This window comes from Carica papaya, chromosome 5, assembly GCF_054855325.1.
Source record: "Carica papaya isolate Zhongbai chromosome 5, ASM5485532v1, whole genome shotgun sequence".
Taxonomy (NCBI): domain Eukaryota; kingdom Viridiplantae; phylum Streptophyta; class Magnoliopsida; order Brassicales; family Caricaceae; genus Carica; species Carica papaya.
This window is the reverse complement of record NC_142313.1, coordinates 190,432-216,334: the sequence shown is the minus strand read 5'-3', so window position 1 is coordinate 216,334 and position 25,903 is coordinate 190,432. Positions and strand designations below refer to the sequence as shown.

Genomic DNA, 25,903 nt, shown 5'->3' with positions numbered 1-25,903 from the left:
TATATCACCAAAATTTTTTACTGCATGAATATTTTGTTGGTAGATAAAAGAAAAAAAAAATCTCCTAAGACTTTATTTGAATAAATTTTAATAATAATTAATTAATATATAATAATAACAATAATTAAATGATAATAATATAAAATAAGAATGATAAATTTTTTTTATATTTAAATAATTATATATCGATATATGTTAATAATATATTTTTATTTAAATGATAAGATGATACGGTTATATTTTAAGTTAAATTATTAATTTATTTTTTTTTATTTATGTAATAGTAAATATTATATAAATAAATATATAATAAAAAAATTAAATTATTTATCAGTAATAATTATATTTGTATTTAAATAAATAATTATTATATTTAATAAAATAAATAATAAATAATAAATATAAATATATTATACAAAAATATAAAAAAAAAATTTATTAATCAATTTAGTAATTTTAAAATTTATTATTAAAAATTAAAATAAATATAATTGTAAATGTTAATAATGCTCCTGTTTCATTTCATCTTCGCTCTCTCGATTGTCTCCTCGCACGCATAACTGTCGTCCTCGGCACAGTGCCATATCAGACGACCTTGTCATCACCACGTTTCTGCAAGCCACCGCCGCTCTTCCACATCCCGGTATGACTCTCTCTCTCTCTCTCTCTCTCTCACTGTGTCGCGCGCAAAAGCTCTTAATACGGCCGTCGTTCCCTCTTGCAATATCGTGTCTCTCCCATCTCTGTCAAATGAGTTAACTTCTACTATATTTGTAATTTTCATTTCTCTTTTTCTCTCGTTTGTATATATACAGAAACTCAAGTTCTCTTAAATTTTCGTTGTCTGTAGTTTAGCAGAATAGGATTTGATTTGTTTGAGTTATTGGATGAAATTGGATTTTGTTTATCTAATACAGATTTTAATTTTTTAGGAACTGTTAGTCTCAAACAGTTTTGCTTTAGCAAGGTCCTCCAAGTCAAAAAGGACGGGTTCAATGGATTGCCGTCTTATTGACCTTGTGCTAGAGTAGGCGCACAACAGTGATAAGATCAGTCACCTTCACTGAGCAAACATGAACTGACATAGTTTTATCTTTCAACTGGAACGATCTTAGGGATTCTAATCTATTAAGTTAGGGCGGGGGGCACACATTGTTAAAGCTGCAGCTTGGTCACTAAATCAAAAAGTGTCGTTTATAGTGTGTGGTCACGAAATAAAAAAATATATTAGTAGCTGCAGATTTCATGGAGTAACGAAATTGTTAATTCGATGATTGTTCGTAGTGTGTGGGCCTCGAGATTTAAGGTTTGGTTTTGAGAATCCTTCTTTGGAGGTCTTCTGGTTATGTGGGATATTAGGGTAGCATCTTTTGTTGATTCTATCGAGATTTCTTTTCTCTTTCTATGCTTTTGGCTGGCAGACGAAAGGATTCTTGGTGCTTCTTAAGTTTATATGGCCTCACAGACCTTAGACTTCGTTCCTTCATATGTAAAGAGCAACCTTATATGTCAGTTTTCCCATGCATGTCTGTAATATTCAATTTCAATGTGCGTTTTATAGTAAAGATAAACAGAACTGCAGGTTGGACGATTGCAGCTCCTTTACAGTGAAATCTTTCTATTTGCACATTGCTTAATTTGGCTTTCTACTTTATGATTTCCCTAGGAAATTTTCGTGGAAGTTAAATCTACCTCCTTGAATTCCTCTCTTCAGTTTGGAGGCAGTGAAAGACAGAATTCTAACTATTGACAATTTTCAAAAGAGGGAAAGATTCTAGCCAATGGGTCTTTTTCTGCACAAGAGGAAATTGAGACATAGGATCATCGGTTTTTGCTGTTTGTTCTCTCTCCATTGTCGATGTGCTGCCGTTGAGTTCCTCAGATTGAATTGAGTGATAGCAGGCTCTGTGGTAAAGAGATCTGTTTGGCAGGGGAGCTGGAGTGATAAAAGCAGGAGAAAACTCATATCTCTTATTCCTTGACTATGATGCAGGCCATCATATAAGGACCTTTAAAAACCTTAGTTTTCCCTTTTAATAGATTTGGAAGATTTATAGTTCCAGATCTTGGGCTTTCTATTTAAAGTTATCCTCTTTCCTTTGATGAGGACATTGGGACCTTATTGACATTATGATTGACTTGTAAAGCTTTTGTACTTATGTGCACCTACTTGCTATCTTGCTAATTTACTTCTTTGATGCGGAACCCCAAATCAACAAACGTGATCAAGAATTCACACAATTTCATTGAAAACATCAAAGAAATTTGATCTTATAAAAACCCTCCCTTTATCAACAATGATAGAAATTAGAATCAATGGGAAACGGAAGATTAAAAGAAGAAGAAAGGAACGCCATAAAAAATTATCTTGATAAGTAGATCCGCTCCTTATTCAATAAGAAGGATGAAAACATCTCTTTTGAATAAGATTTATAATATTATTGATTTCAATATTGAATTGTTACAATTATAAATTGAATGCTTATTTACAGATAAGATCATGGGCAATACGAAGAAATAGATCTTTTAAATTAATTGTAGAAATTAAATCTTGTTTTAATTGAAAAATTAATAAAAATTAAGAAGATTTTGACTAATTTGATTAGATAGGATCTTTCCTTTTGGAAACTTTTTTTAATGGAAAAGATTTTAATTGATTGTAGAAAATTAGGGAGAAAATAAATGTAAGTTTAGGTCTGACTATAATATTTCCTTCTCAACCGAGATTTGGTTCTGCAAAAATCTTCCCTTTTCTTATTTGACTATTTCTTCTATTTGGATTGAGATGTAAGTACTTTTATATCATTGGATATTCTCTTTATGGTCCATGTCCATGTTCACATAATTCATTTTCTTCTTCTGAAAAAATTGTCCTATGCTGGTGATTGCGAATATAGCTCTTGAAGGTCTTGCTCATTTTCATTTACTTTGTTACACTCTTCTTCACTTTTCGCAAAAGCGGGTGATGGCTTATGTCAATTTTTTAATTTTTGAATGAAAAGGTTCATCTTTTTTGGGTTACTGGGTAAATGCTTGTGTGCTATTTTGTATTTGAGTCAGCTTGATTGTTTTGATTTTGTGGGGTACCGGGTGAGTTGCTTGCTTGCTATTTTGTGTTTGGGTCAGCCTGATTGTGAATTCATTTGCTTGATTGATTTGAGCAGAGATGCCATGAACTTGCCTTTGTTATTAATAAGGGAAGATCACAAGACTTCAAGCTCAAGTCTTGCGTACTCATGTTTCACGGTTTTGAAGGTGTAACTCTGCAATCCACTGGAAGCACCTTCCAAGTTTTGCATCAATATCTTTGGTGCATTTTCTTATGTTTGTTTCCACCACTAGAGTAGCTAGAGATTTTAAAAACCTTGGGCAGCAAATTTTTGCTGCCATTTGTGGAAAAAACTTCAAAATTTGAAGTAAACAGAGGATGAGTTTGCAAAGTCAACATACACATGGGCTGGTACTCAACTGTAATTGATGGTACTGTCTCAGTCTAAGAATAAGGGCTTTAACACTTTTGCTTGTTTTCAAGAGATGTTAGGAGGGATGTGATTATGTTCTCTGTTAATCAGTTTTGAAACAAATTGCACGAGCATGTTTTTTAATTTTTTCCTATTGGCTTCACTAGAAGAAATCTGAATGCCAAGTTGACTTAGTAAATTGGGGCCATGATTTATTCTTAAAGCCCTAGACTGTCTTGTTTAAAGTTTAAGCAGACAGAGGTACATGATGAAAAAAATAAGCCTAGTGGGTGTTATAGTATTATTAAGTCACTCAACTTTATCTCCTCTGCAGAAGATGGCCCATAAAGAGTCAGAGTTTGACCCAGTTCTTCGCTCTGTTAATGAGCTCAAAATTGATGCACATCCGATGCAAGAGAACAATCCTGGTGATGGTATTGGGAGTGTCCAAATCACCTGTTTCAGTGAGGTTGTTGATGATCTCACCCTTCATTTCCAGATCATCCATCTTTCCAGACAGGTCCTTGAAAATTTTTCCCAAATTGTTTTGCATATGGCTCCATTTATAACAGAACTGTTTCCTCACAATTGATGAAATGATAGTATACTACTTTACTTTCTTTTTGTTTTTTTATCATGGCGTGCTCATTAAACATATGAGCTAATGGAAGGTAAATTTCCCTTCCATTCACCTTGCAAAAACAGTTGAGACTGAGATTTAATGACATGTCCTTGTGCCCATAAATGATTTTACTAGTTAAGTTTACTACATACGGTTAGTATTTCACATTAATGCTCTGTAGTTTTTATTCTCTGTTTCTTTTTGCATTTTTTTAAATCAAGTTGTAATGTTCCACGTATAGATTTATGTTTGGATTGGTTGCAACTCTACCAAATTTGGGAACCTGTATGCAGCTGCACCTACCCGACCTGTAAGCTAATTCTCTTAAAATTCCTCCTGTTTTAGGTTATTGACTTTTTGTAATTATCATTCTTGTTATGATCCTTGGTTCATACCCTTTTTTTTTTTTTGACAATAAGAACATGTCTATTTGTCTTTGATTGTGCATAGAACAACACCGTGAGTGTTACTTCAGTACTTGGAGGAGCATCTGATAATACAGGTTTTGGGATTGCTCGACGACTAGGTAAAATTCATGAATTTCAAACATGTAGCTGATCTTTATTGTTTTCAACATTTATGTGGCTGGTTTACTGCTTCTATTACAGTGTTAAAGACTGGTCTCAACATAATTATGGCTTGCAATATACCAAAGAACAGTCCCATGCTTGAGGTTTTTCTCTTTTTATGACATCTTCTTATCATGGTTTTTGCTGTATGTTAACCTTTGCTTTTCTATACATGTCTAAAACTTTTTTGGTCCTCAGGCAACAGCCGAGAAAGTGTTGGTTCAGAAATTAATCAGTTTGGGACTCACAAGGCCAAGATCCTGAAGGATCTCCATTGTGATAGATGGTTCAGCTGATACTGCCACCTTTAACATATACTCTTCTCTATTGATTTTCGTGCCTTGGCTAGCAATTTTTACTTTCATTTTAAGCACAACGTAGACTAGCCTCTGAGTCCTGGAGAGGTGGAAATATGGAGCATAGCTAGACTTCTTTTATGATTGGGTTTGTGGTAGTTTATTTTCTTACTAAAGCTTTGGCTGTAAGAGCTAGGTCTTGTGTATCTCGATTCTGTTATGGTCAGGAAGATTGTTAATTGAGAAATTAAATTCAAAGTTTTACTTGTTCAAGTTATATTTATATATATATACATGTAGTTTTTTTTTCCTTTTCTGTACTTCGCTGGGGAATGATATTGCTTTTTTGCAATTACCTATCTGGAAGCACAAGATGAAAATTTATGCTTGAGCCGAAGCGATCCCGGAGTTAGCCTTGAATTTTCTGTAAATACTTATAAAGCAATGCATGTTTTAGTGAAGAGTGCAGTTTATTAGGAGCATGTCTCATGAAATCCATTTTTTGCCCTCAAATAGCACCTCTAACCTTGGACGGTCTCATGCCATGACATTCTGGCTTTGAGTAAATGAAGAGGCCGAGAATTCCTGGCCTTCATGTGGTAATACTCTCTATTTCGTTTTTATTTTTGCTAATAAAAAAGGAGAAATCCTTTTGGCCCCAATATTACGTGAGACCGTTGATTACATATGATGTCACAGATGATGGTCTAAGATGAGATAATGCTGGAATTGTTAAACCTTAAAATTTCATTTTGGAATATTCTTTAAGTTTTCCTATTCAACAAGATTGCATGCTTTGATAAAGGTACATGAATATGCTTAACTTGTAGTTGTGTTCAATTGAAACATTATTGTTTACATCAGCAAGTACATAATAGATTCTGTTTTTTTAAGAATAAATTCTTATTGGTTGCTACCATCTTTGGATATTGAGTACGAGGATTTGATCTTTGAGAACTTTTTTAAGTTTGGAATAATAGCTTTCTTTACTTCCCTATTTATAGAACATTAAATCTGTTTACTCTTAGCTTTCTTTTCTTCCCTATTTCTTTAAGAGGTTCCCTTTTAACTTTCTCCGATGGCCAGGACTGCGTCTGACAACCAAAGTGGTATGGAGCATGCACTCTCTCTCTCTCTCTCTCTCTCTCTCTCTCTTTATTTGCATATTTGTCAAACGGTCAACCGTACTAGTCTTCATCTCTATATTCCATTATTGAATTGATAAGAATACCATTGTTAACTGTATCATAATAAATTTTATTTTGGCATATACTGTACTGTCCCACCAAACATTGGCCCGATACATAATGTATCATTCTAATAGTGATATGATATTGATAAATCTCATAGCAAGCTAAGTACTGATCTGTTCCAATCAATACCAGATTTACTTGCCAAATATAACAGTGCCAACTAGTATCAAACATATTGTTATTTTATCTGGCCTTTTAGATTTTACTTAAAAGTTAATGTTAAGTTTAACTTTCATGTTGTATGGCTCGACGGAAATGTACAAGTTAAATGTGTTTATATTTATTTTGGTATGATATTATGTTGTATTGTGTGCATGAGCTTTACTGACTTAGCATCTTTGTAACTTAAATAATTAGATATGATAGAAACAATTTTATGTTTAATATTAAATTATTAAGTTAAATAGTTTATTGTGTTTCTAATAATCTAAGATTATATTACTATCAGTGTAATTATTATTATTTTGTAAATACATAGATACATATAATATACTAGTAAATGACAAGGTAACAGTAAAGTCAAAATGAGAAATTGAAATTTACAATTGATAGCATGTATCGTTCCAAAACCAAAACTGAGAAGCTAATGGTATTTACTATTTAGCAGTGATGGTATTAATGTCCATGATCACCTGCAATTAGTAATTAGTAATTAATTTTAATAAAAAATTGCTAGAGCTTCTCTACAGCCAGCATCATTCAAATTCAGACTCTCTGCTATGGAGAGAGCTGGAATTACCAACTGGACTAACATTCCATTGGTTTGAAACTTGTTCTTGCAGGACTAACAACATCTGTGTCGGATACACCACCAGCACATTACATGATCAAAATCAAGTCATTCTCATTGTTGGCTAAGAATGCATTAGAGAAATATGAATCTGGGAGCTTCGAAGCTGCAGGCTACAAATGGTACAATTTCTTCCTCATGGTTTCTCACTTTCATTTCCATTGCCATGCTATTTCCGTAGGTGTTGTAATTGATGTTTAGCTACATTTTTATTGGCTCAAAGATTCCATGTGCCTCTGAAGTACTGTGTCCGAGTCCCTCCTAGAGAATGAAACCTGATCTTGATCGCAAATAGAGAATAAATTGTCAATATTTTGTTTATTTGATTCGATGGTTCTGAACTTTGAGAGATATTGTGCCTTGAAGCTCTAGAAGTATTAGCGTGTTTTCTTTGCACTCACAGGAAATTGGTTCTCTATCCAAATGGAAATAAGAGCAAGAATGTCAGAGAACATATTTCTGCCTACTTAGCAATTGCAGACACAAGTTCACTTGGTCCTGTTTGGGAGGTCTATGCTATTTTCCGGCTATTTTTGCTTGATCAAAACAAAGACAATTTCTTGATCGTACAAGGTATTCTGCTGTATGTAGCAAATAATCTATTAGTTCACTTCAATTTCGTTTTTATCCAATCAATCTTTCGGCATTGTTTCACATTGTTTTTTAGTATGTAACTAGATGAAAATTGTTGAATAAGTTTTAGTCTGCAACATGGAAGTCTTGTTCAGCAGACTAATCATTTGGTTATATTGCGATACTCAGATGCTGCAGGAAAGGAAAGACGGTTTCATGGGTTAAAGCTGGAGTGGGGAATTGATGCATTCATTCCATTGAGAACATTTAATGATGCTTCTAATGGATACCTTGTGGATGACACGGCTGTGTTTGGAGCAGAGGTGTTTGTCCGTAAAGAAAGGAGCACTGGCGCAGGAGAATGCTTGTCAATGATAAAGGATACTGTTACTTCTAAGTATGTCTGGAGGATCGAGAACTTCTCCAAGTTAGATCTAGAATGCTACAGCTCAAATGTGTTCTTTGCTGGAGATCAGAAATGGTATCTGCCATGTGGTTTTTGCATTTAGTTTAGTAATGAAATTGAGATCTCTTCTTTTCACCCCTGCAAACCTTTTTTTTTTCCCCCCCTCTCGTTGTCTTCTCTAGAAGGTGGTTTAACAAGGATTGGAGTTTGTTGTTGCCTATACCAATTTGTTCTCCATCCTTTGGCCACCTGCAAAAGATTTTCTTTAAAGAGATAGTAACTATAAAATATAGTTGATAGAGAAATAAAACAAACTGAACCTTAGGCAAATACTATTTTGTGCTTAATGCAGGAAGATACAGCTATATCCGAAGGGGAAGCGGCATGGAACGGGTACCCATATTTCTCTCTATCTGGCTTTAGCAGATTCAGCAACCCTCCCTGCTGCTACTAAAATATATGCAGAATTCACCATACGTGTCCTGGATCAGGTGCATGCTAGGCACATTTCTGGGAAAGGTAATATGCAGAGTCTGTCCTCTCCCAACCAAGGATTACCATTCTACTAATTCCAGTTCTCAAAATTTTCAATCTTCTTAATATGAAATTCTTTTTGTTCGTCTTTTGCAGCTAGTAACTGGTTCGGTGCTTCGAGCCCGGAAACCGGTTGGGCAAAGTATATTTCACTTGGTTATCTGAATCAGCAGAGCAACGGCTGTGTGGTGAAGGATGTTTGCCTTGTGGAAGCAGAAGTAACTGCGCTTGGAGTTACTAATGCACTGTAAATTGAAAACATATATGCTTATATCCCTATTTACAGAACATAAATAGTAAAAGCTAGTTACCCCATTTCTTTAAATAACTTGAATAAAAATAACTCGTAGATGGAGTCAATGGGACATAATGCTGTATGCACGTCATTTACAGGATTTGTTAGCTGTGCAAACAGCAGCATCAGAGCCCATGTGTGTATATATATGTGTATGTATCTGTATATGTGTATGTAATAAAAATAATATAAATAATATTAGTGCTCCATTTACAGACTGAACACGTCACGCTTTACCGTTTTTTTATTCTGTGCGAGCGCGAGTTTTTACAGGCCAAACCGTTTCCCGGTTGACGCGTCGTCAACTTTTGATTCCCCCATCTCACCAACCCGCCACCGACTGCCACCAACATCACACGCTGTCTTCACCAACGGCTCAGATCCATTTCAGACCTCCGTTCCCGCCGTCAGATCTAAATCCCAACAACTAATGAATCTGGCCTAATTTGCCGTCTATGGGCTGCACCTCCCTCTGCATTTTGCCTATAAATATCCTTCTCTTCGCCTTCCAACTCGCAACCTGCTCTTCCAGGGTCTTCCGTATCTTTCTCTCTCTCTCTCTCTTGTCCCCTCGAGTATCGCTACTCTCAGGTACCAATTTCTTCTTCACCTCCCTTTATCTGCATTCGCTTGCCTCTTCTCTCTGCTTTCGTTTTCTCTCTGCTTTGTGTAATGTCCTTTTAGATCTCTGTTGTCTTTTACTTCGTCGTTGTTTTGTTTTTCTTTTGCGCGTTCTCGTTAGTCGGCTGCTAGATTTACGGTTTTTGCGGTTATTATATGCTGAGTTTTTGGATTTCTATATCGGTATTCTGTCGGATCTCTATTTTAAAGTCTGCGGTGCGGCATGTTTCTCTGTTATTTTGCAGCATTTTACTATACTGTTTTCTTCGAGTTTGCAGATCTTGTTGTATTTTCACGACTGTGTAAAAGTCTTTTGATGTTTACTTTGTCACCTTAATTGGTGTATTAAGCACCGATAAAAAGTAGATCAGGAGATTGGAAAGTGTGCTTTTAATCAAGATCAATCTACCACCTTTTGATAGAAATTTTTTCTTCCAGGTAGATAATCTGTTATTGAACAAATCGATCACAGGTTCCTACTAATTACTGTCATTGTACTAGTTTGTGATTCTGTTGCTTGTTCGCCATCGAACAGACAGATCTTCGACGTTAATCTGGTGGATTTGTCAAAATCAATTTGATCTTGTCTCGTGGTTATTTATTAGAGATCCGTTTTTGTTTGGCCATTTTCTATTTTGCTGATTCCTCTTCGTATGTGTTGTGCAGTCCTGAAGAAATGGAGACCTTCCTATTTACCTCCGAGTCAGTGAACGAGGGGCACCCCGACAAGCTTTGTGACCAGATCTCCGATGCTGTGCTCGATGCCTGCCTCGCCCAGGACCCCGACAGCAAGGTTGCCTGTGAAACTTGCACCAAGACCAACATGGTCATGGTGTTTGGTGAGATCACCACCAAGGCCAATGTGGATTACGAGAAGATTGTGCGCGACACGTGCCGTGCAATTGGATTCACGTCAGACGATGTGGGTCTTGATGCCGACAAATGCAATGTGCTTGTCAACATCGAGCAGCAGAGCCCCGACATTGCTCAGGGTGTCCATGGCCATCTCACTAAGCGCCCTGAGGAGATTGGTGCTGGTGACCAGGGTCACATGTTTGGCTATGCCACTGATGAGACACCTGAACTTATGCCTTTGACCCATGTTCTTGCCACCAAGCTTGGTGCCCGCCTCACTGAAGTGCGCAAGAACGGCACCTGCGCATGGCTGAGGCCCGATGGCAAGACCCAAGTTACCGTTGAGTACTACAACGAAAACGGTGCAATGGTCCCTGTCCGTGTCCACACTGTGCTCATCTCCACACAGCACGATGAAACTGTGACAAACGACGAGATCGCAGCTGATCTTAAAGAGCATGTCATTAAGCCCGTTATTCCCGAGAAGTACCTGGACGAGAAGACCATCTTCCACTTGAATCCATCTGGTCGTTTTGTCATTGGTGGTCCCCATGGTGATGCTGGTCTGACTGGCCGCAAGATCATCATCGACACATACGGTGGATGGGGTGCTCACGGGGGAGGTGCCTTCTCCGGGAAGGACCCCACTAAGGTGGATAGGAGCGGTGCGTACATTGTAAGGCAAGCTGCAAAGAGCATTGTGGCGAGTGGGCTTGCAAGGAGGTGCATTGTGCAGGTGTCTTACGCCATTGGTGTTCCCGAACCATTGTCTGTGTTTGTTGATACATACGGGACTGGAAAGATCCCGGACAAAGAGATCCTGAAGATTGTGAAGGAGAACTTCGATTTCCGCCCCGGGATGATTGCCATAAACCTCGATCTGAAGAGGGGTGGGAATGGCAGGTTCTTGAAGACAGCAGCGTATGGACATTTTGGCAGGGATGACCCTGACTTCACATGGGAGGTGGTGAAACCCCTCAAATCGAACAAGGAGCAGGCTTAAATTCACAGATGGGATCTTTTACATTTTGACATCTGTTGTGGGACGCGATCCTACTACTCCTACCTTTAAAAGGATGTTTTCGATGTTGTATTGTTTGATGTTTCATTGTATTTGGAAGAAAAAAAAAATCTGGGGCGATAGTAGGTTTGTTTGATTTTTTTTTTGAAATATGCCGAGTGATGAAAATTGAAGGTGATCAAAATATTAATAAGAATCTAATCAGAAATACGCATTCATTAAGTTCTGTATGCTGTTACATTTTAATTATAAGAATATGCCATTTGATGTGGTCATTCTTTTATGATATATGCAATTATATACAGTGTTGTCGGAGGTTAAACGGAGGAAGTGGGAGTTTTTTTTTCGTTAACGCAGGCCCAGAAATCCAGTCTCGAGTTTGGAGGCCGAAAATGGTGTTACATACATGTATCTTCTTTTCCATTTTCCAGTAATTACTTCAGAGAATACCAGCTGTTTATCCTTGTGTAAGTATGGCGGCTGCTAGATATGGGCTCTCAATTTGTGCAGCCCAGTCCATGAGAATCAAAGTACGTTTGTTAAAAGGGGAAAATACTTGATTTTGCTGTGAATTGAAATAATTCATCGTCATCAATCTCAATCTCAATCTCTGAGTTGCTCGACCCCGCTGTTCTCTTTCAGTTGCAGACTCACATTAATTGGCATGGAAGCTTTTAGGGTGCAAAGCCTTGCAAAAGCCGGCAACCTTCCTCCTCAGTACATCCAGCCTCCAGATACTCGACCCCACCGCAAACACCCTCGGCAAACTAATGACAAACAGATACCCACCGTCGATCTCTGCGGTTTTGACCCCGCCCTCAACGTGGTCTCCACCATCGATGCCATAGGCCGTGCCTGCAGGGAATGGGGTGTTTTTCATGTCGTCGACCATGGCGTCCCAGCTCAATTACTCCGCCAGATCATATCCGTTGGCCACTCCTTCTTCAACGATTCCTCGGTCGAAGAAAAGCTCGTGTACGCCTGCGACCCAAACTCCGCTGCCTCTGAAGGCTACGGCAGCCGGATGCTCCTGGGTTCCCAGAAAGACACCGTCTTGGACTGGAGGGACTACTTCGATCACCATACTCTCCCCCTTTCTCGCCGCAACCCCTCTCGATGGCCTCATTTCCCTCCCAATTATAGGTCCCTCCCCCCACCACCAATCCCCCATCGATTGTCTCTAATTTTATCGTCTGTTGTTGTGTTTTCTTTGCGTATGATGAGTTTGAATTGGCAGGCAAGTTGTGGCAGACTACGCAGACAACATGAAGGTCGTGGCCCACAAGTTGCTGGCCCTCATCTCTGAGAGTTTAGGGCTGCCGTCTTCGTGCATTGAGGAAGTTGTCGGGGAATTCTACCAGAACATCACTATTAGCTTCTACCCTCCCTGTCCTCAGCCAGACCTCACTCTTGGCCTCCAAGCCCATTCCGACATGGGGGCCATTACTTTGTTGATTCAAGATGATGTTAGTGGTCTTGAGGTATTCAAGGATGGAGAGTGGGTCATCGTAAATCCTTTGCCTGACGCCATCCTTGTCATTTTGGCCGACCAAACCGAGGTACCAGCGATTCCTCTACTTCTTCTTCTTCTTCTTCTTAATAAATCTTGACGTAATAAAAATGGTCCTGAGTTACTTGTTCAGGTAATAAGCAACGGAATTTACAAAAGCGCAGTGCATAGGGCAGTGACAAACGACAACAGAGCGCGACTCTCAGTTGCCACATTTCATGACCCGGCCAAGGCAGTCAAAGTATCGCCTGCTTCCCAACTCGTCACTCAATCTTCTCTTGCTCGCTACCGTCCAGTAGTTTATGGGGACTACGTCTCCTCATGGTATTCAAAGGGCCCGGAAGGTAGAAGGAATCTAGACGCTCTCCTGCTTAACTAGATTTTATTTCAACATTTATGCCACGGTTTGCATGTGCTGGAGAAAACTTCAAATATATGTTCTGTTACATTCTTAAATAAATATCGTAATATAAATAATTTACAAAAATGCAGCAGCATTTTTACATCTCTTGAATATGTACAATAAAAGTTTTATCATTACAACACCTAAAATAATTTAACAATAACCTCAAGTCTTGATACCTTGAGAGTCTAGCATCAAAATCTCCCTCTCGTATCGCTCGCTATTCATCAACAGTATCCTCCCTATTTGAAAGAGTGATAGGATGAATTCCTTGAATTGATCCTTCTGTTTTGGTAATATCTCTTGTTTTTTGCTGCCTGGGAAGAGAGGTTCGAAACGTTGAGTACCCACTTCTTCTTTATCTACTTCCTTGTGCTAGTGCCTATTGGTGTTCATTTGGGATGTTTGGTGCATCAGTCAGTCTCTGGTTCCTCCAATCTTGTGAGTGACACATTTGTTTATCCCAACTTGTAATCACAACCATCATGTACAGAATGGAAACATTTTCAAGGATATATGTTAGATTTACATGTCTCACAGGACCCCAGTCTGTTTCTTTAGCTTGGGACACCTGTGCAGCCCCACCCTTTCTTAGCTCTATCATTGACAACATAAACTTCGACAGCTCCTCTGCAAATCTTTCCTTACAACTGAAATCCAAGTTGATCTGGGAGAATCGTGGATGAATTGTGGGCATGGGCTAGATTGTGTAAGAAGAAAAAATATTTAATGCTGATTCTATTATCTCTAATGTAGGTTGTGTTGAAAGAGAGAAATTCCAGAGCTTTTGAGGAGATAGAAAATGATTATCATAGTATCAAGAATAGATGGTTTTATCTTCTTGGTTCCTTATTTTTGGGACATGATATACAGGATCTAGAGGATTTGGAGATGGTTTTAGATCATTTGATTGAGCTGTAATTGTTGTATCTTGGGCAGTCCTCCCTTGGTACCTCTGGAATGAAGTATCTTTTTTATTTTAAATAAGAGTAGGGAAAAATTGTCCAGGGATTGTTCCATCTTCTTGTCCTTGTCCCACTATCTTTCTTAGACTAGTTTTTGTTTTGCCTTCATTATGGCATCTGAACTGCTTCCAACAATGTCCACACCTCCATCCTTATCAGCATCATTTACACCGTCCCCTACTGGACCAGTCAGATTCAATATCCCATTCCGGATCAATAGCAAATACCTTAGAATGCAGGCATTTCAAACTCCACCAAGTGCAGGCCTTCCAAACTCCTCCAATTGCAGGCTTCCAGCCTATCATAAGAAGATTAGGATCACGGTTTTCTCTCTAAAAACTCATACCTTCAGAGTTCAGTTTTTGCAGTTTCATGTGTTAGCAAGAGGGTTTCGCTTTGCAGATAGCATTACTGAGCTGTAAATACTTTTGTTTATGGGTTGCACCTCATTGGTGCTTCTACATTAATATATTTTCATTCTTTTTCTTTCAAAAAAGAAAAGAAAAGAAAGAGGGTTTCACTTTGCAGGAAACTGAGACAGACAATAAGAGTTAGCAGGGGAAAGAGAGGGAAAAGAGAGCGAACTTGGGCACCATCCGTGATAAGAACTTTTATGTAGTTGTCCAAAACAAGGATATTTAGGGTCGAGTCAAAGCAATAATTATGTAATATAATCATTCATATAAATGGTAGTGGTATTGAATTATTCAGATACATAATTCACCTTCTCTGGAAGATCACTCTTCCAATGAAGTATGCAAAAAGTGAAGCAAAAGCAATGGGGGAAAATGAGAGTAACAATAGCAACAACAGGTAAGATATTGTAATGAAAACCTCTCTATGAAAGCTGCAACTGTTTCGGTTTCATTAAACACTGAGACTTCTTTCTTAATATCCCCATACTGTGAAGTGAACAAGCCGTTTAGTGCCCAAGATGTGGGGAATAAGTAATACAGCCAAATCCACCAGTCTGGAATACGCTGCAAGAAGGAAAATTGGCAAGAGAGAATTAGGTTGTAGTAAATTATTTCTTAAGGACATCTCCCTGTTGTCAGAAAACTGAAATTAGAACCAAGTGGACCTCATCATCTTACATTTTACAGAATAATCAACATGCCTTCGATACATCACAGACGACTCTATGCATCATAGTCAATTTAAAGAGTTGAAGATGGAGGTTCTTCAAACATAAACGCGATTCTCCATATAAAGACATTATGAATATTAGGTGTAGAAATTGTTCAGTAACAAAATGAAAATTGAAGTAAATGACGTTAGTTATGGCTTTCTCCAATATTTGAAACTTCCATTTTTCAACTAACATTTGGAACTTTAGTTCAAGACCTTTGGCAGACTTCCTGCTATAATAGATTAAGTATTCAATTCAGATATGCTATTGCAAACTTCTTAAGGTCGGTCTGGAACCATCACCTAGAAAACTTCATGGGTAAAATTATTAACACAAGAATTTAGAAGCTTACTGGTTTTGGTATAATGAATCCGGAGAACAAATTCAGCAGCGTGTAGCAAGATGAGGCTAGGATGGCAGCTATTTGAATCGTTGGTGTCAATGATACCAGCAGCATTCCAAGGTAGCTGAAAGAAAGCAGTGTGCAGAAAATACTGTAGAGTGACCAGAATATCTTGTAGGCTGATGAGTGGTAACCAAACATAGGATATGTGATGATCACACAAACAACTGTTTGGATGAATATGTATGGAACCTCAATTAGCACCTACATGTCAAGCATTGATTTCAAAATAAACACCAAATTATCAAATCAATTATAAAAGCTTAAATTAAATTTCTTGAAGAACTTGACTTGACAGGAATTCAATTTAAATCAACTTCTGTGACAAATTTGAACCTGTGCAAAAGAATATGCCCATGGAGAGTACATTCTTGCAAATCTTTCTCGGTAGAAAACAGTCCGCTCTGTTGCAACGAAGGGCAGAACATTGGAGCAGTTGTTTATGCCAAAGAAGAATACTAAAAGGATCATTGCACCAAAAATGTTGAGCAGGTCCTGCTGGTTGTTTCTGTAAATAGTCAGTATTTTCTACAAATTTAAACTCATCTAACTATATTTTCAGAAACATTAACATGTAGGTGCAAAGCAATAACACTTGTGGAAAACACCAAGAACGAGTTCTAAGGATAGAATTCTCCATGGAATTATATCTCACTTTACCTCAGTGCTTGCTCTGACCACGTTCATGATGCAAGACAAATCTGAAAGTCATTTTTCATGAGGAAACATATTGTGGTTGCAACAGAGAGCAGATGAAGTGGGGATTTGTCTTAAGAAATTCACTTCATCAAGCAAGCAAAATTTACAACGAAAAATATATTGAACTTTTGAGCAACAAGAATATGTTAACTAACATTGTCTTCCCCTGCTGCCAGAACAGCATGCCAAAGAGCACAGATGAGACAGATACAAAAGTTATGCGAGTCAAATTGTATGAAGGACTTCTCCAGTAAGACAAGTTTTGTTTCCATAAACATGCTTTGAACTGCTCCCAACCATTCTGTGCAAAAACTGTCGCAAAATGCAGGTCCTTTGAACCAGGTGATGGTGAACTCAATTGCTTAACCAATTCCTTGTTCTCCTTGCAGTAACAAGGCAAAACACTCATCTACTGAGAAAAAAAATCAAACTGGGAAAAGGGAAATATTCCAGTTATAGCAGCAAAAGGATAATGATTTCCTCCATGGCAGAGGATGATTCTAGGACCTAAATAATTCCTACTTACTTATTCAAGGTTGACAATGTATAGATTTCTGCAAAGTCTACACCGAGTTCAGCTTCTGCAGATTTAGAAGTGACCTCTAACATCCATGTTGCTGGGTTATCGTTGTCTTCGATCTTTGGCACCCCAGGAATGTTCTATGGAAGGAACGGGATAAGAACATAATCAGGAGAAGTGTTTTGTTCATAAGAAACCATGAATCTGATGCCTGAAAGAAAATATTGCAGGGTGGTAGGGAAGAAAAATAATACATCCAAATAGGTCTCGTAAACAAACATGCGCAACTTAAACTAACCTCAAAATATTCAATAACCCTACTTGAGTTCTGACTGAGTGGCCCGGAATAGATGATTCATCCCCCAGATTTCATTAGAAGTAACTGCAGCAAGAGGAAAACATTGCGGCTGTCATAGTGAGAACATACTACTCTAACGTACAGTTTTGTTTAGTAAAAATATTTGATAGTATTAAAATATAATAATAAATCAGACCAATTTCGTTCTGTCTTAGCTATTAGAATAATGAGTCACAATCAATGATGGCATTGAAAGAAGAATGTGAAAATAGACTGGTAATGCCACAGCTAAGAAATGAAAAATAGTCTACGCATATAATTTCACCTCATCAAATGCCTCAAAGATATCAATACTTGGTTGGTGGATTGTGCAAACAACTGTTCTTCCTGTCCTTATGGCTTTGAGACTTATCAAATGGCTTTGAAAGCTCATCATCTAACCTCATGCCCAGATTACATTCTCTGAATTTTTTAATAAACTCGTCAACTGAAACATAGCTATAAGGAACTTCTCTGCTTGACCAATAGTTTGCTTGATCTTTCCTTGAGATAACCTGTTGGAGAACAGGTTAGCAACACAATTTCTTTTACATAATAAGAACCAGATAAGAAAATGATCCCAGCATGCTTACCTCCTGACAGAAATCAGCAACGGCTTTCCGCTCAGGACACCTAAATCCACAGTCCTCAAAGAATTGGAGAATACAAGTTCGTGGACCATGATACACAATCTTTCCTTCAGCCATCAAAATAATGTCATTGAAAAGATCAAAGGTCTCAGGAGCAGGTTGAAGAAGTGAAATCAATGCTGTAGCATCAGTAAAGTGCACCAAGTGCTGAAGACAGGACACTATCTGCAAAGTGGTGGAACTGTCCAAGCCATTGGATATTTCATCCATGAACAAAGCTTTTGTTGGCCCGACAATCATTTCCCCTTCACATTGTTAACAAGAATAATACTTAAATAAACACAAAAATGATATGAATATGAACACCATAATGTCTAAGTCACATGTAAAACAAAAAATGCTGTAGACCAGAAAATCTTCTCATCTTTAAAAGCTGCCTTTGCTGCTACAAGCACATACCTGTCGTTAGCCTCTTCTTTTGACCACCAGATATGCCCCTTCTCATGGCATCTCCAACCAGCATATCAGCACAGATATCAAGTCCAAGAATCTAAAAGAAAAACTTCCACATCATGTTGTGTTTTAATAAGTAGTTATAGGTATTAAAAACCTAGCACTGCAGAAAAGTCAATAAGCTACCTTCAAAATATATTCTGTTTGAAGGCTACTTTTCTGTGCCTTGATTCATATTGCCTGTTATAAACAATGTGAGTAAGAGTTGTATTTTACATATGGAAATATACTAATGCTGACTGAAATGGAAATTGGAAAAGATTGAAACATGATGCTTAATACAGACTGTAAGGAAATTGGAAAAGATCGAAACATAATGCCTAACAAAAATGCTGCAACCCTGAATGGATTTAAGCAATTCAAATCAAGTTAATTCTCATATCTCGAGAAAAAATAGGCGCTATGGGAAGCTAGTAGTTGATCAGGATTCTTAGTGGAAGCATATCACTTTTCAGGTAAATGCCTTTTCTAGACAAAACATAAGATGGAGTAGAAAATATCAACGAATTCCTTTTCTAGAAAATGAATGAAGCACCATGCTAAGAGACCCCATGAACATGGAGACAAACATTTCGGACTAGTTAAACATATACCTTCATGTATGCATCTAGATCAGGATCTGGGACTATCCCTGATTGCTTCTCACATCTGCTGACTTCCACCATGGTTTCTTCAGTGCACGGGAAAAAGAAGTTACTTGTCAAACTGAGAACTTGCTTTGGCAAATTTTCACGTCAAATCCATAACTGTCTAAGGATTCCTTACCAGCACGGCTCCCTATCCCCTGACAACGTGCTGAAAAATCCAATGTTTCTCTCACCGTCATCTCTGGAATATGCAGATCATTTTGACTTATATAGGCCGAGGTTTTCTGAGGAACGAACTCTTCAAGCCCATGACCGTTGTAATATACTTCCCCTCCAACCTTTGAAGGAAGAATAAGAAAAATAATAAATATGAAAAAAGGAATAACATAAAACTTAAGTATGAAATACAGCAATATTGCCTTTACGCCTAATAAATTATCAAACAAAGTACACTCACCCAGGTGGTGTAATTTTACTGAAATGTCATCAGGCGTTAAGAACATTAACAAAATTTTAGAAAGTGAAATAAATGCATTAGAAATAACAAGTTTACCTCCATCTTGAGTCTGCAAAAATTTAATACATGAAGTAGTATAAATGAAGATCAACTTAATGCAATTTTTATAAAGATGACATTACTAAAATCCCTAGATACCCAAAGCAAGTCTCAAAAATTCATTGGTAGTCAAAGATTTTCAAGAGCTACTCCTTTGCTGAAACCACATGAATGAAGAGCCTTTTTTATTTTTGGGGGGTGGGGATGTTAAACCTTAAGAGAATGTGGGGTGTTAAAACCTTAAGAGAATGGCTGAGTTTTCCAGAGAGTGCCAACAGCAATGTGGTTTTGCCAGACCCAGGAGGGCCAAGCAATAAGGTCATCCTGCAAAGAAAACAAGCACCATGTTGACCAATCAAAAAAGAGGTGAACAAAAAGTCATCAAACTATTAAAAACTGAGCATATCAAAGTCTACCTTCCAGGCTTGATAACATCACTGACATCTTTTATGATGATTATTTTGGTCTCTTGCTTTGAACCTAATAGATTGGCCATTCCCTGTTATAACTCAAAATTAAAATGGCCTTAGATTCTGTGTACTAAAACAGTCCTCCATAATCAACCAATGGAGGCCTAGTACTCAAATTTTTTATTTATTCACATGCTCAAGAAAAAAATACTGCAGTATGACATGATAAATTACAAGCAAATCTAAAACAGAAAATTGAAAGGAAAAAGATGCTGAGAATTTACATGGTTATCAAGACGACATACTCTTTGAAGAGATGAATGTGAATTCACTATGAAGAATTCTAAACATTACTATTTACTGTTATTTAACCTTGTCCATTCAAGAAGAATATAACAAAAGGTTCATTTGCTACCAAAGCATAAATCAATATTCCACAGTGGGAACTCTTAACACAAAACATAAATCAATATTCCACAGAGGGAACTCTTAACACACAAACACTTAAGCACGGAGACCCATTACCACAATTTTGATTGTAAATTTCAAAATTATTTTTTAAAAGAAAGCATTTTAGTATACTTTCTGAATCAAAATTGAGCTTTGGAAATTTTTCTGCAGTATTAAATTTCAGACCAGGGGCATCAACAATTAAAGTAGTTGAGACAACCTTTTATTGAAACACAGATACCTACAGATAGCATGCTCTTAGTTGCATTCCAAAGTGTGGGCAGAGGCTTGCCGTGAACTACCTCACAGACTCCTTCAACAGAAAGATTCCTAAACTCACCTCCACAGTGGGCAACTTTACACCAACTCTAGAAGAGTTAAGTATGAATAAGTATTTGAATATAAATAATAGATTGAATAATTTCCTATCAACTTCAAGTTTTTGGAATAATTAGCTAAAAATTTTTAGGCCATATCTAAAGTCTATATATGCATGTACAATTGCAAGAGTCATGTATTAAATGGGGATGCATGTATGTTTAGATATATATATCAACATGTATTATGTTAGAAAAGTAAATGAAGAAAACAAACATTGAGATGAAGAAAGCAAGTGTTACTTGTCAATTCTCTTTCTTAGTTTCTGCAACAATCGCAGGTTATCATGTTCAACATGTTTGATGAGCTTCTCAATCAACAAATGCCGTTCATCTGCACCAATTCTTTTAAGATCAACCACCCGTTTCCCTTTGACATTCCCATGTTCTGCTGAACCATCTTGTAGTTCATCAAACAAAGCTTTAGTAATCCTTTCAAAAGTTGGTAATCTTTGAACAGCCGCCCATTGCAACTCATACTCATCATCATTTTCATCAGCATCACTGTCAGGCTCTGGAGCCATACTTGAACCATTCTGGAAACTTGACACATGTCTTCTAAACGAGGATCTAATGCTTCTTCCAATCTCTGCTAACTCAGTTCTCATAGACTCAATTTCATCAGCTCCTGCCAATTGAGCCATTGTTGGATAAACTCCTGGGTCTGTGGAACTTAACGTGTGTATTTATAGATGCAAATATGATGAAACAAATAATTAATCATGCTGGAAATTACCTAGTCTAGTGAATGAAACATGTAGTTTGTTTAGGTAATGCAATGCATCACATAGGTACAGTAGTTGACACAAGTACTGGGATTTTGACATGCTGCCTCTGTTCTATAATATATATAACACTGAATCTTCAATATATACGCTAATTGTTCATGGAAATGTTCCAATACCAAGGCAGAAAAGAGTAAAATGATGAAGAAAGCAAAAGAAAAAAAAGAAAGAGAAACCGGCATGCTTCATTCAGTTTAAGCTTATACAATGATTACTTGAGTATAAAAAAGAAGAGAATAACTTGGTTTACATAACGTATTCATAAGAGATGACAATGACATGTTAGCAGCTTGTATCAATATTTTAAAAAAAAAAAACTGGCAAGGCAGTCCTCATGGAGTAGGAAGCTTCATTGGCAAGTCACCCTGACTTTTTCCCAACTGTTGGGTATACTGAAATATATAAATATACAAAACCCACAATCTAACTAAACAAATATAATATGGAAAAATAACCCATAAGCTGAGGTTTACAAGTCTTTACAGCTGAAAAATGATAGCAGCATTCGATCAAACACATATAAGGCGTAATGCAGTCCACATCCAATCTCCCAAATACTAAACCCTCAATCCTCCCAACAAAAGTAATGTTATAAAAGAGTGTAGAAACATATTGTTCGACATGAATCTTGATTTAGATGAAATGGTCTCCAAGATATTCAGAATTTTTGTACTTTTTGCCACTTCTAAAGTTTTTCTAATGCTATTGATTTTGACATAATTTTATGAATCTCATCAAGTAAATTTTTTAAAGCTATTGCCACTTTTGAATTTGATGTAATAAAATTCTCTCATGTCGATTCAAATGAAAAGTCATTCGAAAGACTCTTGACTCTTTCAATTTCACCGTTATGATTCTTCAATATTCCAAACACATGAACAATTTATATTAATTCAAAAGAAAAATAACTCAAAAATAGACTTCAATGTTATAGATATTTAAAATTCTAAAAAGTCATGAGTTATAATCTGTAGTTTTCTAGCAAATTTTTCTTATATTTTGAAGTTATATTTGTTAATATATATAATCCTTTAGATTTTGTCAATTTACTTGGACTCAAAACAAGAATTGGTTAAAAAGCAACTCAATTTTAATGTTACCATCTTCTCAAGTTTCAAAAATCATGAGCAACCCACCATAGTATTTTTTACCATTCTTCAAACTTTTTAGAATCAAGATTTTTTTTAAGTATTCTTGTAAATTTAAATAAATTGAACCAAAAAAAAAATTGGTCATGAAAAGAACTTTTATTGTCAATTTATGATCTCTATGTCATCTATCAATTTATAATCTTTTAAACTTGTAAATTTAAATCGCTACCTACAATAGTATTTTCGATCATTCTTTAAATTTTTTAAAATTAATTTTTTTTTTAACATTATCATATACTCTTTTTGTAAATTTAAATAAATTGAACAAAAAAATTAATTTTAAAAAGAATTCTTATTATCAATTTATAATTTATACGTTACCTGTAAATTTATAATTTTTTAAATTTATAAATTTAAATCGCTACGTTACCTGTTATGTTTTTGCATATTCTTAAATCTCTTCAATTTATATGAATTTAAAAGAAAAATCGATCACATGTACTCTCAATTTCAATTTTATTTTTTTATAAAGTTTCAAAATTCAAGATTCATAAAGATAGCATTTTTTTCAGTTTTTCAATATCATTGCGTAAATATCACAAACTTATTTGATTCAAAACAAAAATTGCTTTAAACCAACTCTAGATTTAGAGCTCTAGAAATTTTCATGTCTCTGGCGCAATCCAAAAGTTTAAAAATTTACCATACAATTCCTCCATATCCATCCGAAAGCTAGAATTCATCGACCACACATAGGATCCCAAAAAATTCAAAATTCAAGATGGGAGTGAAGGTGAGATAAGATATGAAATATATTCTTATTCTCTTTGTTAAATAAAGTATGGAAATTCTCCTTAAAAGAACAACATGGAAACTGTGGCTAAGAATTAAGTATAAGTAGAATAGGAAGTCAAGCAAAGGCAGCGTTAAAAGCATATGTACAGCATGCAGAAAAGATGGCATCCATTTACACAATTAACACACTGTATTGACAGAAATTGTTGAAACAATGAAATGGTCTATTTCTACGTACCACTACAATGCCCCCAAGATTATAGAGATGTGTACTGACTGATTCTCTTGTGTTAGCACTTGTAACCTGTACTGTACACCCAAGTTTCCATACAGCTTCTACCAGCACATCATAAATAAGACATGTAAGTTTAAGCCAGCAGATGGAGTTTTCTCATGTCATATTGAGAAGAAGAGGCAGGACCTCTGAACCGTGAAATCCAATGATTTCAAGTTAAAGAATCAGCTTCCATGTTTTGTCCAACTAGAAACTACCTTTTCCCTGATTACACACACTATAGTTTCCTATTCACTTTTAGTTTTAGACCCATTAATTAACCTCTGTTTTTCCTGCTCCAAGTCGTAGATCTTGTCATTCATTCCTTCCTTCCCAAATGCCTCCACCATAATACTGAAAGTTGTGGAATCTGGTGGGCAGTGCATATCCTTCATTCGCTTATACACCCTCTCCATTTCCATCAAATCCTCTGCCTTTGCACATGCGGATATAACTGCATTATAGAATGAAGTATTCTCTGGTATCTCAAATTTTGCAGCCATTTGAACACAGTTAATCACCTTGTGAAACATACCAGCATTTGCATATCCATTGATAAGATAGCAAAAAGTCTTAGTGTCAGCTTTCATACCCTCTGCACGCATCTGATTAAATGTGTACTCCATGTGTTTGGCATCCCCCACCTCCGCGAAAGCCTCAATCACATTGTTGTACGTTGATGTCGTCCATGGATACTGAAGCTTACGCATGTATTCCATTACGGATGACATTTTGTCATACCTTCTTTTCCTCCCATAAGCACCAATCAAAATATTGAAAGTTCTTGTCTCCGGCTCAATCCCGAAATTTCTAAACTTCTCATACCATCTTTCCATCATGTCTATCTGCCCAATGCTACCAAACACGCTAATGATAGTATTCATCGTCCACACATCAGGTTTACAAGTTCTGCTCTCTAACATCCCTGACAATACTTTCTCCATCTGATCAAATTTACCAACCTTACCATATCCTCTCAGTACTATGTTTTGTGTCACGGTGTTGGGAGTTATCAGTCGCTCATCCATTTCTGCATATAAAGACTCGACCAAATCAAACCGGGAGGCATCAACACAAGCTTTAATCAAAGTGCTATAGGTGAAAACATCTGGCTGGCAATGAGGGAGGGCTTTCATCTGGATAAGAATTGAAAAGGCATCATCAAGGAGATTGTTTCTACAAAAAGCTGCAAGCAAGGAAGTGTAAAGTTCAAGAGTGGGTTCCAATCCTTCTTCAATCATTTCGTCGAATAGCTGACGGGCACGGTGGGGTTGCCCAGATTTTCCAAGAAGAACAAGGAGCTTCACATAAGTCCCTTCTTTAGGTTGATAAAAGGGCTGCTCTCTAAGCATCTCAAGTACCTGAACATTCATACCAGCAGACCGTGAATAAACGTGAAGCATCGACAGTAGACAGTGGCCGATGTTAGCTAGACACGTAAATATCTCTTGAAAATGGAACGCTAGTAGAGCAAGCGAAGTTAGCTGATAATAAAAGGCATCGAAAAGGGCAGGTAAATTCGAAGAAGAATTCAGAACATTTGTGAAATTGGGATGAGAAAGGGACCTGAAGGGCTCGGAGCCATTGCTTGTTGAGGATGCAATCAGACAAGGTTTCAGTGACGGTGTTGGTCCAGGCCTTGGCTTTGGCTTTGCGGTCCACTTTCTTCTTGACATTCTTAATGGGTGTTTTGCGGGAAGTTCCAGAGGAGAAAGACTCAGATACTCCAGGGTGTTCACCTTGCTTCCAGTGTCTCTTCTTGGCAGTAGCGGAAGATGAAGGAGAAGCAGTCAATGCGCATCGAATGAGACTACAGTTTCTGGGTTTGGTAGTTAGTCGCTTGCTCTTCTGCTCAGCCCGAGACAGAGAAAAGGGAAGGAGAGAAGAAGAGAATGAAAGAGAGATCGATGCCATTGATGTCGCCATGCCAAGCTACTTTGCACTCTCTCGGTTCGCGGGCGACTGTCAAGATAATGAACTAACCTGACATTTGTTGGGTCAACATTCAAATCCACTAGATATTTGTTTTTAACAAAAATCCAGTAAAGTCATAAACTTTTTTTTTTGTTCTTTTTTTTTTTGGTGAAAATGAGGGAAGGCATAAGTAGACACCTACATAAAGAAGCAATCTTTATCCCAAAAAAAAAAAAAAGAAAAGCAATCAATTAATCTTAAATTTATATAAAAAAATATGTGTATATATATAAACTATT

General features: G+C 36.9%; 5 protein-coding genes and 1 pseudogene across 8 annotated transcripts; 4 read left to right on the top strand and 2 right to left on the bottom strand.

Moving 5' to 3' along the window:
- The first annotated feature begins 510 nt into the window (after positions 1-510).
- Positions 511-5,221, top strand: LOC110808318 (proteasome assembly chaperone). Its single transcript, XM_088220757.1, has 6 exons — positions 511-643; positions 3,796-3,981; positions 4,325-4,393; positions 4,534-4,609; positions 4,692-4,756; positions 4,851-5,221. The coding sequence occupies exons 2-6, from the start codon at positions 3,799-3,801 to the stop codon at positions 4,914-4,916; spliced, it is 459 nt and encodes a 152-aa protein (XP_088076883.1). The 5' UTR covers positions 511-643; positions 3,796-3,798; the 3' UTR covers positions 4,917-5,221.
- Positions 5,222-5,409: 188 nt separating this feature from the next.
- On the top strand, positions 5,410-9,021 carry LOC110808297 (TRAF-like family protein). Of its 2 annotated transcripts, XM_022033749.2 has the most exons (7): positions 5,410-5,547; positions 6,035-6,057; positions 6,984-7,113; positions 7,395-7,564; positions 7,754-8,045; positions 8,323-8,489; positions 8,601-9,021. In XM_022033749.2, exons 1-7 carry the CDS (start codon positions 5,543-5,545, stop codon positions 8,753-8,755), a joined length of 942 nt encoding a protein of 313 aa, XP_021889441.1. In that variant the 5' UTR covers positions 5,410-5,542; the 3' UTR covers positions 8,756-9,021. The 2 variants fall into 2 exon arrangements, with proteins under 2 accessions (XP_021889441.1, XP_021889440.1); XM_022033748.2 differs by having other exon boundaries at positions 5,410-6,057.
- Positions 9,022-9,160: 139 nt separating this feature from the next.
- MTO3 (S-adenosylmethionine synthetase family protein) lies at positions 9,161-11,518 on the top strand. Of its 2 annotated transcripts, XM_088220756.1 has the most exons (3): positions 9,161-9,390; positions 9,859-9,977; positions 10,087-11,518. In XM_088220756.1, exon 3 carries the CDS (start codon positions 10,097-10,099, stop codon positions 11,276-11,278), a length of 1,182 nt encoding a protein of 393 aa, XP_088076882.1. In that variant the 5' UTR covers positions 9,161-9,390; positions 9,859-9,977; positions 10,087-10,096; the 3' UTR covers positions 11,279-11,518. The 2 variants fall into 2 exon arrangements, with proteins under 2 accessions (XP_088076882.1, XP_021889438.1); XM_022033746.2 differs by lacking the exon at positions 9,859-9,977.
- Positions 11,519-11,658: 140 nt separating this feature from the next.
- LOC110808296 (2-oxoglutarate (2OG) and Fe(II)-dependent oxygenase superfamily protein) lies at positions 11,659-13,311 on the top strand. The gene is made up of 3 exons (XM_022033747.2): positions 11,659-12,439; positions 12,534-12,855; positions 12,940-13,311. Exons 1-3 carry the CDS (start codon positions 11,961-11,963, stop codon positions 13,183-13,185), a joined length of 1,047 nt encoding a protein of 348 aa, XP_021889439.1. The 5' UTR covers positions 11,659-11,960; the 3' UTR covers positions 13,186-13,311.
- Positions 13,312-14,818: 1,507 nt separating this feature from the next.
- On the bottom strand, positions 14,819-23,785 carry LOC110808317 (pleiotropic drug resistance protein 3-like; annotated as a pseudogene). The gene is made up of 17 exons (XR_015819043.1): positions 23,655-23,785; positions 20,989-21,409; positions 20,614-20,736; positions 19,925-20,007; positions 19,748-19,832; positions 19,131-19,290; positions 18,959-19,035; positions 18,492-18,545; positions 18,312-18,402; positions 17,856-18,157; positions 17,574-17,777; positions 17,224-17,307; positions 16,928-17,065; positions 16,561-16,784; positions 16,043-16,214; positions 15,656-15,910; positions 14,819-15,154 (listed from the first exon to the last, which is right to left on the bottom strand). The product of XR_015819043.1 is annotated as a pleiotropic drug resistance protein 3-like (transcript).
- PPR2 (Tetratricopeptide repeat (TPR)-like superfamily protein) lies at positions 23,532-25,752 on the bottom strand. The gene is made up of 2 exons (XM_022033839.2): positions 25,257-25,752; positions 23,532-25,051 (listed from the first exon to the last, which is right to left on the bottom strand). Exons 1-2 carry the CDS (start codon positions 25,614-25,616, stop codon positions 23,939-23,941), a joined length of 1,473 nt encoding a protein of 490 aa, XP_021889531.1. The 5' UTR covers positions 25,617-25,752; the 3' UTR covers positions 23,532-23,938.
- Positions 25,753-25,903: the final 151 nt, after the last annotated feature.